At 39.1% G+C, this 14245-nt stretch overlaps 1 protein-coding gene across 1 annotated transcript; it reads left to right on the top strand.

Annotated features, from left to right (window-relative positions):
• Positions 1-59: 59 nt before the first annotated feature.
• Positions 60-13581, top strand: tmem116 (transmembrane protein 116). Its single transcript, XM_017714490.2, has 11 exons — positions 60-183; positions 958-1004; positions 1089-1152; positions 1272-1400; positions 5761-5865; positions 5961-6010; positions 6809-6892; positions 7854-7989; positions 8800-8944; positions 9466-9545; positions 10247-13581. The coding sequence occupies exons 1-11, from the start codon at positions 88-90 to the stop codon at positions 10418-10420; spliced, it is 1110 nt and encodes a 369-aa protein (XP_017569979.1). The 5' UTR covers positions 60-87; the 3' UTR covers positions 10421-13581.
• Positions 13582-14245: the final 664 nt, after the last annotated feature.

The following is a 14245-nucleotide window of genomic DNA, read 5'->3' on the forward strand; positions in this document are numbered from 1 at the left end:
CTTGCCATGTTTATGAGAGAGAGCAAAGGAGCGCGCACTGTCTTCTTACGTGTCAGTGCAGCAGCGGAGTCATTCACCTTTATTTGTATGATTATAATGTTTCAAGACAACTTCAAGATGGTCATGCTCCTCCAGAACGGTTCTCAGCAGAACAGCACCTTGCCAACTGAGAACTGGACATCTGTGAGTAATTGTAGAGCTGTTATTCACGTGTTTCTGTCTACCGAGTCAACATGTGTTTAGTGTTTACAGAGAATATATCAGGGGGTTGTAGCTTAGCAGCTTTACGATATGGCCTAGAACTAGTCATATTCCACCACGTTTCAAATATTGTATGAAAAGGATGAATTGAGGCAAGCGAAGCTGAAGTCCGCTTCTTGTTGTAATTTTTCCGTTCCACCTTAAATGGTGCTGCCTCACGCCATAGGCTCCAGAATATAACTGCTGCACCATTTAAAGTGGAACTGGAAAGTTCGAGCAAGACGCTGGCTTCAGCCTCGTGGTCGCTTAAAAGTCTGTTGAGGGTTTTTATTTTTTACGCGAGTAAACACCAGAAGTGTACACCAGAATAAAAGTGTGGTTTGGCATGATGTCAATTAGCTCTTGGTCATACATGGGAAGAAATTCCTAAATCTGTTACTTTAGTTTAGACAATGAGATAAAACATTTGGCTCTTTGTCCATAATGCTTCCCATATAGAAATCTTCCAAAAGACATATATTAGCACATATAGATTCCCTTTATTATCCCTTGTTTGTATCAGACATGTGTATCTGACATATCTCAGACAGACTATATATGTGTGTATGTATGTATGTGTGTGTGTGTGTGTGTGTGTGTGTGTGTGTATTATGTACATCTATTTTGAAATACACACTTGGCCCTTTATGATGTGCATATGTGGCTATATATCTGATTTCTGGGTTGGTTTTAATTCCCCTTTTTTCCTTTGCAAAGGTCTATTCAGCAGTGCGGTGGATTCAAATGATAATGGCTATTCTGAGGTGAGATCATAAGAAAACACGTATTTTTTTTTTGTTGTTTTTTTGTTTGTGTACTTGTTTCTTGACTCTCTTGGCCGGTTTCAGTATTTTAGGCTCGGGCTCCATAATCTTCTACGCCGTTTTCCAAAGACTTGTACGGACGTCTGAGGTAAGAAATGCACATTATTTGTCTTATGAGACATTTCATGTCCTCAATATGAAAGTGCAGCGGTTACTGACTCAGCTGGTGAGCGTGAAAGTTACCAGATGTCTTGCTCTTTTTCACAGGTGCAGCCTCTGTTCCTGCTGAGTTTAACAGACATGCTGTTGGCTGCTAGCTGGCTGTGCGGTGCTCTTCTCTTCAGCACATCCTGTGACTCCTATGCCACCTGCTACAACCTCCACACAGTGGAGCAGGTAACTGGAACTAGTGTCATCTGGAATTTAACACTTGGTTTTAATGTTAAACTGGACATTCAATATTATAATCCTTTACTCTGTCAATTCAGGAAGTAGTCACAATATTCTTATGCTATACACTATTCACTACATCTAGCGTCTGGACCTTTGTAGGGAGGTATGTAGAATTGAGCACCGTCATTTTGCATTTGACAGAAAGGAAAAATGAGCATGCAGTGCCTCATGTCATCGAATCCTAAGTTGGCAGTTAGCTAAAGTTAGGTAACTAGCTACTTATGCTGTATTAGCTATAACCTAATGTGTCTGGGTTCCATTTGATATTTTGAAATACTGAGCAGCACATTGCAAATAGCAATGATGTCCCAAAAAATACAGATACAAAAAACTTACATTTTAAACTTTGAACGTTTAAGACACAAGTTTTGTGAGCATCGCAACGAAGAAGAAGCCACTTGTGTGATTGTTTTGGATGGATTTTTGACTGTTCTGTGATGTGCTACTGGTGTTTCATAGTAGTTAGATTATTAAGGCTACAAATATTTCAGTTTGGCTGTTTAACTTTAGTCAGCTACAGGGACATTCCCCATGCAGCAACTTGACGCAACCTACAGACGGGCTTCAACCTCTGATCTTTAGAGCCATAGCCAAGTTTTGGGAACTGCCTCTCTGGTGACACTCCATTCAGCAGTTGTATCTGCCAGCTCCATTTTTTTGTGTGTAAAATATTTGTTTCAGAATTCACGGTTCTCATAAGCGTGTTTCGGCTACGTCTAGAACTCCTGATTGAGTCTTTAGTCCTTTTCACTTCTCTAGGGTTCTTATTCACTTATCTCTCCTAACACTTGTGCATGACCAGTAAACTTGAGCAATAAATAATGTAAAATGAAAACATTATTGATTTTAATAAAATAATACTTTAGTTATGGTTGCATTTAAGCAATACGTTTAATATGTGATTTTAGGCAGTATGCTTCACCACGCTTCCTTAAGAGTAAATAATTTGTTAATGAATAAATCAGAGTTATATTGTTGAAAAGCCTTTTCCCATTCAGAGGATATGGGATGCTTGCCCGTGTCATGAGTTCGATATGGAGGTTCATTCCTCTCTGGTATTATAGTACATGCTGCTGCATGTTAGCAGTCCACGAAAAGCTCCAATGTCTGCTTTGAATTATGGAACACATTCTGATGCGGAAACAATCATGAGGGCATTTGAGGATAGGAGGCAAAATCTTTTGGTTTTGTAATGGGAGAGCTAGGCATGTGTTTCTGTTTATGTGCACACTTGCGTTTGTTGCTTTAATAGCAACTTTTATGAAACATTCCCACCAAACTTGGCACTTCCGAAAGTGAAACTCTGCCGGTTTCAGCCAGCCTAAGACCAACGTGGTCTTTTACAGCAGGTTAACCTTGATGTTTCCCATCGTTGTTTTCCTCAGTGTTTGTACCAGTAAACTAGCACAAATTCCCCCAGACATTGCTAGATTCTGACCTGCAACCAAGTAGGACAGGCCTGAAAAGGAAGTGGAGCAGTAAATTTGCTCCAGACGTTAAAACACAAAACAATCTGCCCCACTTTTGGGCTCTTCACGTGCCCGTCAGTGGAGGACAAATTGAGCCTGACTTGTCCCACTGGTTCAGCGTAATGAGGCAAGCAATGTGGAAATAGTGTCAGATAATAAGACCTCCTGAGGGCACACAGGGACAGTATTGGGTTTATAGGTATGCTTCTTGGGATACTTTAGGGGTTTATTAATGGGAATAGGACAGTTTGAGGCACAAAGTAATTCCAATGAAGAATCTCCATTCAGAATGTTGTGTCCATTGGTGAGGTGCAATACCTTTCTGGGAAACCCAACCTTTAGCATTGATTCTAATGAGAGTTGGTGTTAGTGTCCTTATATGTAAGTAGACACTAAGTTTGTTTCTAATTTTTAGTCTGTTCAAAACTTTGGAGCCACCATTCAACCTCAGTTTAACCTCAACAGGACTTCAAATAGGACACAACAGTTTGTCAGTTTGACCCATAAGCAAGGAGCTTTATAAGATTTCTATGGGAATGAACTGATAAATCCTGCTACTAAAGGCAACCACAACATTTTGTGCCTGTTTTTGTTGACAGGTTCTTGTTTAAGAGTTTCACTTGAGTTTTCAGTGCTTTACTGAGCAGGATGAATTATGCCTCGGTAACTGCCCTAATAAAACCTCCATATGCATTCGGTTGCATATTAAAGTAGAAAGTATTTTTTTAACAATATTTCCAAGTAAAAAAGAGAAATTGTGCTAACACGTTATGTCTTGTAACATAATGTTAATTTATTTTTCATAGACTGCTTCCACTTTTATAGTAGCAAGACTGAGAACAGGAACAAAAGCTTCTGTATACATTTCACTGGTTTATAAAACTGCAAATCACTGACGTACTGTCAAAAGCTGAATGCAGAAACACAGATTCACGCCAGCCTTTTGAAGGTAATCATACACCTAAGGAATGTGTACATTTTGATAACACCCAGCATGTGACCCATTTACACATGTATAGACACGGGTGGTGATAATGCAATACAGTGTACTGAACAGGATGTTTTATATAGAAAAGTTGTAAGGTCAAAGCGAGAAGGCAAGTGTCTGCATGCGGTATGATAAGGAGTGTTCTAAAGTCAGCATTCTCACTTAAAAAAGCATATTATTACATTTCTAGATGCACAAACCATAAAACTTATATAAGGTAATTAACTGTGTTATACCTGTGGACACTTGAACACAAATACTGAGTTTATAAATCATTTATGAACTCTAAAACTATAAATGAGTGCACATCCATAATAACTGTAAATCTAAAGATTTTCCATGGATACATTTTTATAATTTTGTATAAAAATAATATGCAACTATAAAGTACAGGTTTTTTTTTACCTTAGATTTTTATCTTTTAACAACTTGTAATGTTCTTGATAAGTGCTTAAGCAAGGAAGGGAAATCTGGACCCAGGCCTAAGAGTTTAAGGGTAAAAGACATTATAATTTAGTACAGATGGCAGCAATACAATAGCTGGTATCAGTGTCAGACTGATATTGTCAGGTAAAAGCTGCATCAGATTTCAGATAGGGGTGCACTGATGTGGGAATTGATGCCCAAATCTGCCATAAATATATATTAAAAATAGAAAATAAAACTAGATCCACCTGGAACATTTGTTATAAGTGAGTTACAAATCCTTTCACTGAAATAAAATCAGGAGTACAATAAATGCATCATCGGATATGGGCTAAATCTAAACATCTCTCTGATAACGATCATTTATCTGATCACATATCTGATGATACCAGATAAAATGATTCCGATATCACTTTCCCATTCAAAAACAAATCCAATTGTATTCCCTATCTAATCTAGCCTGAAATAGCACAATTAATTGCAAGCACTCCTCGAAGGACAACCAAAAAAGTCATGTTATAATAGCAACTTAGCATTTACATAAGACTGAGTAGCTAGCAAAGCATCACTAGAATACATTAGAAAAGTCCTTTACTAAAATCTGTAAGTGATGTGGTTTTGTTTGTTTTGTGAAAGAGATTAAGTGAATAAAAAAAAACCTTTAGTGTAAGTCCTGTTGTTGTTTGTTTGAGCATAGTAAGTACCTTTACGGCATTTTGCTGACGCTCTTATCCAGAGCGACTTACAATTTGATCATTTTTACACAGGTAGGCCAAGGCGGTGTTAGGAGTCTTGCCCAAGGACCCTTATTGGTATAGTGTAGGGTGTTTGCCCAGGTGGGGGATTGAACCCCAGTCTACAGCGTAGAAGGCAAAGGTGTTAACCACTACACTATCCCAACCACCACGCATAGTATTTTAATTTGACCATTTTAAGTAAACGCTTCAATTAAAGACGTCATTTTAAAGCGTAGAAGTTTGTAATAAGGCTTTAGTATCATGGTGTCATGCCGTCTCTATGCTTTTGTAGTCTGGAATTCCCTGCTCATACTATTAAAGTAGTGAGTCACTGGGATTTACAATAGATAGATATGTGGGGTGTTGAGGCATTTTCAGAGCAGAATCTCTTCGGAGAGTCCTTGGAATGTCGTTCGGCCTCTTGTCAAGGTGGTTTAAGATGAATGCGGTGAAGGCAAAGGTGAACCTGCATCGTGTGGCGCATGAAAACTGACACAGCAAAGGAAGATGTGCTTGTACCTTTCAGCCTGCAGGATCATGTGAATGTGAAAGTTGTAAAGGTAACAGTTATGTAAGCTTGAAATGTCTGTTATAGTCAGATTTGACTAATCTCTCTCTCTCTCTCTCTCTCTCTCTCTCTCTCTCTCTCTCTCTCTCTTTCTCTCTCTCTCTCTCTCCCATAGACCCTCTATATGGCTTCATTTTTTTATACGCTCAATTATGTGTGGGTGCTCTACACTGGCCTGAAGGAAAAGTATCGTCGGAGACTGAATGGTTTCCCAGCCCAGGTAATCAAACTGGCCATGTTAATGACACCCTGATCATCATTTCAACTAAATAATGTGTCCATATGTGATGAGCATGTGATTTCTGTTTGTTTTAGCATCCAGCTCAAGCTAAGCCATGCAGACGGTTGGCAACAGTTATGTCATGGTAAGCAGACAAACTTACATACAATCACAAACACCTAGTGTTGTGGGGGTTATGTGAAATCCTTTTTGATGAGAATGTGTTGACTATTTTGACAGAAATGCAGCAATAATGCAGCCAGACAGTAAAAACCGAAGAATAACTAACTATGCATAGCTTTTCAAAGATGCCAAGTACTTTGTTGGGGGAGAAATAAAGTTGGAAGCCTTTAAACACTCAATGAAAAGTGTTTCTGTGTTCTACATAACATTTTATGTGGCAAAAATGCAATACAATGCAAGAGAGAGCATTAGAATATGCATAATCATTATGCAAATTGTCTTGCTAGTCATAGATAATTCATTGAGAAAGTAGATTCTAGCTCATACTTACTATGATGATACTTAAATTAAGGAATCAAGTTTAGGTGAATAATCATGACGTTCCTAAAAGCTCCAGTAGCCCATATAATTCAGGCTATTAACCACTATCATACTCAGGAATTTATGTATTATACTGTATTATGCATTAATAAAACATCCTATTGATCTGTACAATAAGAGAAGAGGTGGACCTCAGAGAAGGTTTATGGATGTAGTGAAGGTGGACATGGAGATGGTTGGTGTGAAAGTAGAGGAGGCAGTGGATAGGGCAAGATGGAGGCAGATGATCCGCTGTGGCGACCCCTAAAGGGAACAGCCGAAAGAAGAAGAAGAAGAAGAAGAAGAAGATTGATCTGTACAATAGTGTTCCTAGACTGCCTTGGAGTGTTGGCACATGTGTTCTGCCAGTCAGTCACACTTTCTTTCTGTTTCATTCCAGTGTCTTGCCACTGCTGCTCACAATGCCAGTCTTCATAACAGGAAATGTGGACCAGTGCTATGTAAACTTCACCCAGCCCTACAAGTATGTTTGCTTCTAAGCCTGTGTTTATCTGTGTCAGCCTCTATCACATGGAAAACCCAGCCTTACATAACTGAGACGTTGATTTCTTCCCCGTGTTTTTTCTGATCTTAGTGGCGTTTAAAGGGATAGTTTCATACAGTTTTCCCCTCAACCCAAATCAGCCATAACATGTTTACTACTCAAAGTTTGCAGGACGTTGTAAGCTTCAGTAGCTTTGCAGCTTCAATGCAAAAACAAAACTAGCAACCTTCAGACACCAAACAAGTCTTGGGTGATCAAATATATTTAAGGAAAATTGTGTAAATCTAATTTTATGCTACATTATTCCTTTATAAGATGTTCTACTTACTAGAACCAGAATTCTGAAAAAGAACTTTGACGTGTTCTCGTCTGCACACACGGTCTAAGTGAAAATAAGTTTCCAGAGAACACAATTAAATAGGGTATTTTTCTCTTTTACTTTACTCTAATACTTTTAGTACATAGTTTTTATTTATTTGCTGTGTTTAGCATATTGGAAAACAATATAAAGTGTAACATGTGCCAGAACTTTTGTACAAGCCATATTTTATGTTTTAACCAATGTTAAATATGTTAAAATCAGTGACTAAACAGTAATGTGAAGACGGGTGTTGTCTGTGGAGGATGTATTTTCACTTAGAAAATCAACAAAAACATGATTGTGAACAAGGCCACCCAAACTTTTGGATATAGCTGTAGATCCAACCAACACAGGCCGATTTTTTTTACTTCCCTTTCCTTGTTTCAGTCCATTTAGGCACATGCCAGCAGATGCTGGGCATTAAGTGTTTGGAACCGTTTCACAGCTAGCATTGGTCCTGCTTCTGTTCTACTGTGTTTAAGGAGTACTTATGGGATGGGATTTGTCTGCACGTAATGCCCTCTAGCTCAGTCTTGCTTTTAATTCTTTAAGCAAAGTATTCCTCATGTTTACCTCCAGATGTCTGCTGCTGTACACTGGTGCTCTTTTCCTTTCCTCGTCGGTGAGTGAGGTGCTCCCAGCCTGCAAGATCATGAGTGACTATACCATTACCATCTTCCTCATCACCTTCGTCATCACCCTTATTGGAATTGTGGTGAGCTGCTTTCTATGCTGATTTCAGTTTCTCATATTTGATCAATAAACTGTGAGGAATAAAGTGTTTCATTCTGTGATTGGTAGTAAAGTTGCTTTGGCAGTAGTTGCCTACAGTTTTGGTTAACTTGTGGTGTTAGAATAGTGTTGAAATCCTAAATTCATTTTCAACTCAAGACTGTTATTGTGTGTGTAGCGTGAATTTCGCATACTGATCAACAAGCACGTAATTTAAAGGATCATGAGACACAGGAAAAATGTACACAGGAAATCTGTCAGAGATCCTAATATGGGAAAGATGTTGACTACAGAATGACTTCAGGTGTCTTTCATGGTTGTTATTAGGTGTACACTGAGTCACCAGTTTGAGGTTCACCTACATATTGCCTACAATCCCTGGCCATTTGATCAAAAACACTTACCAAAGAGGAGCAGGAGGGGTATAAAAGCATTGGGCTGAATTTTAACCCAACATTTGTAACCCAAATAATATCTGGTTTTAATTTAGCATCTCCATATGACTTGGAAGACACTATGGAAAATGAAACCATCATCATGTGTTGCATGCCAAATGGTACTTTATTTGATTTTAATGTAGTGAAAGCGAAACTTAGAAAACATAACCAGATTACCCATAATCACTTCCAATACACATGATGAATGCGAGAACTGCATCTGTGTCAGGAGTGACGTACATGCTGCTGCTAACAATACTGAACCATAACCTGAACTGTAATCATATTGATCAGCGCTATAACTGAACTATAATCATGCCAATCCTTCACTGACCATATTGCTCCTCTTGTTTTAGGTGCTCATGTTCAAAGCGCGCTCCTTGTACAAGCGCTGTGTTACTTCTCTGGGTTTCTTCGGAGACAGTCAGTGGACCACGCTACGTGTGTTGGAGCGGCGTATGGTCCTTTACCCCACAGCGTTCTTCTTCTGTTGGGGACCAGGTGAGCAAAGTTTTAAGCTTCAAAGCGTGCCATTCGTTTAAGCTGCAGCAGTCCATTTTAAATGTGTTGTTTGAAACTAAGACATTTAAATATACCTGCTATTCAGCCAATGGCAGTTTACCCCCACCCATTCAATGAATACGAGCTCTTCAGTAATCTTTACAGGGGTTTCCCTTGAACCTTTATCATAGCTGCATACTACTATGCCTACTCCTAGCCCTAAATGTTAACTAAAAGGGCATCTGAGTAATCAAATGTCTTTATAACATTAGACTTCATGTTTTCTCATCATTGTGGACACATTCTACCCCGCAAACAGATTACAACAAAGCACAGATGCACTCGCTCCATTACGCACTTGGCTGCTGAACCACACGCACTTGCTTTCATCACACCTTTGAGTAACATAATGTGTCTTTCTTTTTTTTTTTTTTCTTTCCAAAGCTTGAAAAGCAGATGTGAAAAGAACCAGATCCCTTCTGTTAGATCCTTTACAACTTCCTCTTTCCTCTATTGTACAGCAATTTTCCTGGCTGCCATGATGCTCTTCAAACCCGATGAAGTGAAGGGATGGCTGGGGGTCATCCTGTATATCCTGCAGGTGAGCCAAAATAAACCTGCATCGGCACAGTTATGTCATATTAATACAAGATAAGTGTTTAGTTTAAATCAGTTAAAAGTATACATGCAGTAACTTTTTATAGCTTGCGTTTTATTGCATACAGGCTACTGGCTTGCTATGGAATCCCAGCTTGTTGTTAGGGTCTGACTTGGTGGTTTTTTTCGCTGGTTGCCGTCAGGCTGTTGCTATGCCATCCCAGGTGGTTGCTAAGATGTCACTAGCATATTTGTACTTGGAGTGTCCAAAAAAACTTTAGAATGTATACGGACTCTGGTAGAATAAGAGGTAGAGGTATAAGCATTATATGTAAGAGGAATTATTTCAGGATGTGGAGGAGTCCCTCATTCATTCTTATGGCAAAAAATGTGTATAAGCAAGTCAGTTTAAAAAAGAAAAAAAAGCACAAGCACCTTTTTCAGGCATAGGTTCTACAATCCTGAAAAGTTTCCTGATTCTAGCTCAAAAGTTGCAAATTCTGGACTGTAGAATAATAAGAAAAGAAAGAACAGTCTTTTCCAAGCCAGTGTAATGCTATTTACAGGATTATTAGTAAGCAGTAATAAAAAAGGGATTTTTTTTTTTTAATTTGATGCTTTGCCTCACTGGTTGTCCCTCAGATTATGACAAGATGCTACAGATCTTGCTGCCTGTATGATCAGCTTTTCTCTCCCTCTCTCTAGGCTTTCACTTCTGCCTCTCAGGGTTTATTGAACTGTTTGGTGTATGGTTGGACACAGCAGCATTTCCGCTCTCTGAGCATGCGGGACGCCAACACACAGACGCCGCTGCTACGCTCACAGAAACGCAGCTACGCCGCCCTCCACTCATCCAGCTCAAAACTCCAGAATATTTGAGGGACGTGAACTATGAGGACACTTCTAACACTTTACCCTAAGCTCCAAGCAGCCTTATGACTTTTAGACTGGAGCTCTATGGGCGAAGCCCTTTTTATGAGGCGACTTTGGGGTTTTGCTTTGACTTCTGAGGTCACATAAGGGTCAGAATACCTGTTACCATGGCAACAATGCCAGGTGGCCAGTCAAGGCAGTTAAAAGCATGGACAAACAGCCTTATCTGTGAGTGACATGAAACGAGGAAGGTTTCCAGTACTGGTTTTGTTATGACTTCTGCCACTGCACCTGCTGCCTGAAGCTACATCGAGGGAGGGAATTCCTCTCTGGTGACTGGGGCCATATTTATAAGCTGCACAATACACTTCGATGTCAAATATGCTTAGAGACTGATAAGTGAGCTATCTCACTGTGGGTTACTATTACTCTGTGTAGTTCATAAAAGACAGGAAAGTAACTTGTGTGCCAAGGTAAAGTACGTCAGGGGGGCTGTAGGGCTTCACTTCAGATTGAAGTACAGGAACCTACAGGACAGTGTCTCTTGTATAGTCTCAAAACACACACCACAGATTCCACCAGCTTGTGTGAAGTCCACACACTGTTAGTTTGCACTCAAACACATCAGAATGAATGCACTGCTGGATGACCACGGCCGTGGTAGACTTGGTGTCTATGATTAGCATGGATAATTGGATAATTGATGCTTCATGAGGTTAAATTTGTTCTGATAATGGAATTTAATATGGCTGGTTGTATCAAAGAATCAAGACTGCTGTTGTGCTGTTGCTCACAAGATATCAACGACTGTTTTGAAAACAAGAAATTCTTGCTAATGGACAATGTCCATTAATAAACAATAGCAAGTTACAATTGAGGGACTGTAACTAATTTTTAAGTATTTATTTTTTTTGTGTAATCCATTTGAATTTAGTTCAAATAATTCAGCATATAAAAATTCACGTTTACATTAGATTCATTCAAATTCTAATGGTGTCATCTTATTCCACTGATTACACGACGAGATTGATTCTAGTAGCACAAATACCATCTAAAACCTGCTCGGTGTATTTTGGTCTGAGCTACTTTCCGTTTGTCATGAGTGAAGAAAGCGTGTATGCGGTGTGTGTTAAAGGGAAAGACCGAGGGAGATTACGAGGAGAGGAAGGGCTGCAGTGAAAGAGGATCTGAGAGAACAACAGTGCTGTTAATTCCATCCAGAAAGAGGGGGGAAAAAATGCCCTTTCAGATTCAGTCCTAGACTTGTGTACAGACAGTTACAGTGTGGATTATGGCTCTTTGCGTGTTGAGAGATATTGAGACCGCTTAATGTTGCAAAAGCAAAAACACAACAAAGTTAATCTGTCTTAGGTTTAACTGTATAGAGTTGAGACTACAAATTGCTCCAACTCACACAAATGCAGTTAATGTTCATTTTCGGTCGTACACCTCTTCTTATAAGGGATCGATATTATTGTACGGAGAAGCTGTATTGAGCTTTTCTGCAAGATCAGAAATAATATTAGTATTATAAAACTGCCCAGATCTGTTTCTAGTATTTGTGTTTTTCTTGTTTGCTACCCATGAACTTGAGACGTCACTTGCAGTTTGACCTGTTTGACCTCTGTACATGTCTGTTGTCGTGGGACCAACAAATGAACCATTAACTGAACATCTCAACATTTTCGATTTCGTTCACTTTTATTAGTACACTGTAAAACCCAACTTCGTTCTGTTTGTGTGTAAAATATGTGCTGTATGACGAATATTAAGTAAACCGGTCGTCTTAAAGAGGAATTCCACCAAATGTTTCACACGTTCTGCATAATTAAACTGTTAAAATGGAACCAAAGAGTGGTTTGATGTGAAGCCATTTTCAAGAAACCTAGTCCAAATTGTTCACAGTGTGGGTGATGGGAACCAGACATCCAAAGCGTTTAATTCTTCTTAAAGCTACCTCACAGAAGGTTTTTGCATGAAATGGCCTTGTTTTATCAAAGTTTTTAATTCTTAAAACCCATTCACAGCAGAGTGATATGTGGAGGGCATTTTACTGTAAAATAGTACAAGAAGCTTTATTTTTTAGTACAAGAAGCTATAAATATGTATACTAATAGTGTTTTGATGTTAGTAGATTTTGTCGCTTCAAGAGTGGAGCTTCATTCTAGTGACACCATGCATTTCTTTGTGATTTATCTCTACCATCGTATATCAAAATCAGAAAACATGGTTGTTTTGTAAATCAAATATAATAGTAATGCATATCGCTGCAGTCGGAAGAAAACCTTGTATCTCCAAAAACATGCTTTACTTTTAATGTAAGTCAGTGGAACCAGATTTTTTTGGGCCATTTCTTTCGGTCCATTCTTCCTGAAACTTACACCCACGATTAAGGGCAACAGGCATTTTCGAATTATTTCCAAAAATGATAAAAATGGAGATACAAGATTTTCTTCCAGTAGCAGTGATATGTTGGCACTAGCCCCTGGTTCCCATCATTGCTGTTGTAAAGAGATTTTTTCATTGTTTGATTTTTCTACAATGAACCATTTCACACCAAACCGCTCTGAATGGCTTTGTCTGCATCGCAGCGACTGACCTATGCAGACGTTTTGAACGGTTGGTGGAATTCCCCTTTCAGTTGTCGTTACTTTGAAGCTGTGAAGCCTTCAGTCATTATGATGTTACATGTTTACACAGCCACTTTAACTAAAGGTAATTCAGACCAATTAAGCCATTACATTGACAACGTAAAGTGTTCTACATTTAGAAGTTTTAAACATGATTGTGCAAACCTGGATTCTCTTTTGAGATGTTATTTTTTAACATGGTGTCATGTTTAATCTGCTTGCATTGGAGGAACAGTGTTGGGAATGTCCTTACATGTCTGGTATATTTGTAATTAATGCATGTTAGTATTAGAGGAATTTCCAGTTTTGCAGAAGTTGAACTGAGTGCACTCTGCTTTTTTTTTTAGACCTACACTGTGTTTTGATTGTTGCGCAATTCCAATCCAGTTCTCATCACGTGCCCTATTCAATACAATGACTGTCATAGCAGGACTTGCCGTCATATATTCATGTATTCTGCTCCTTTCACAGTACAACATATTTGATGTATTTCAGCATCAGGTTCTGATCTTGCAAATAAACATTACTTATCACTTAGCTGTGCCTGCTGTGTGGCTTTATCACTGTTGGAATTCGGGATATCCATATGGCTGAGCTCCAGCTTGAACATATTTATAGTCAGCTGTGCTGCAAATGAGGCCTGCTGGGCAGCGCTGGCAGATGGAAAGGGATGGGCTTTGAAGTGGCCCTCTTTTGACGTGGGCTGTTTGCAAAGGGTCACTGCATGCCATTCAGCAGTGGTGTTTACATCTCTCTAAGCTTGTGCCAGTGTAAACGTGCGGCCTGGGAGCACAAAAGCACTTTCTATCTCTCCCTCTCTTTCTCGCTCCTTTGTCTTTCTTTCCCTTTTTCTCTCTATTTCCCCCTCGTACCCTCTCTGCATTGTGTAAAGCAGGTTACAGTTATTACACAGTTATGATTACTGGTTTGTATACAAACTTTAAAATGTATAGCTCCTTGTCATGGTAGAAAAAGTTACACAACCTGCTACTATGTGACGTTAGAAATGCTCCATTATTTCCAGCTTTACAGATTTGATTCAACTTGTAGGCCGACTGGTGTTAGTAAAGAGCCTGACCTGCCCAAAGTGGTTCAGCTCCACCACTGAAGAGCATATAGGATGGCAAATGTATCTGTTGTCTGTCTGATGATCTCAGATGTGTATTTTTGCCTGTAAGTGTATTAAATCCAGCTAAATCAA

This window comes from Pygocentrus nattereri, chromosome 20 (genome assembly GCF_015220715.1).
Source record: "Pygocentrus nattereri isolate fPygNat1 chromosome 20, fPygNat1.pri, whole genome shotgun sequence".
NCBI lineage: Eukaryota > Metazoa > Chordata > Actinopteri > Characiformes > Serrasalmidae > Pygocentrus > Pygocentrus nattereri.

What these genes read in the sequence shown, in the direction of transcription:
- tmem116 (XM_017714490.2), top strand. Translation starts at nt 88, where the DNA reads ATGATTATAATGTTTCAAGACAACTTCAAGATGGTCATGCTCCTCCAG. An exon ending in CAACTGAGAACTGGACATCT is followed by an intron (nt 184 to 957) that starts GTGAGTAATTGT and finishes TCCTTTGCAAAG; the next exon opens with GTCTATTCAGCAGTGCGGTG. An exon ending in GACTTGTACGGACGTCTGAG is followed by an intron (nt 1,153 to 1,271) that starts GTAAGAAATGCA and finishes TCTTTTTCACAG; the next exon opens with GTGCAGCCTCTGTTCCTGCT.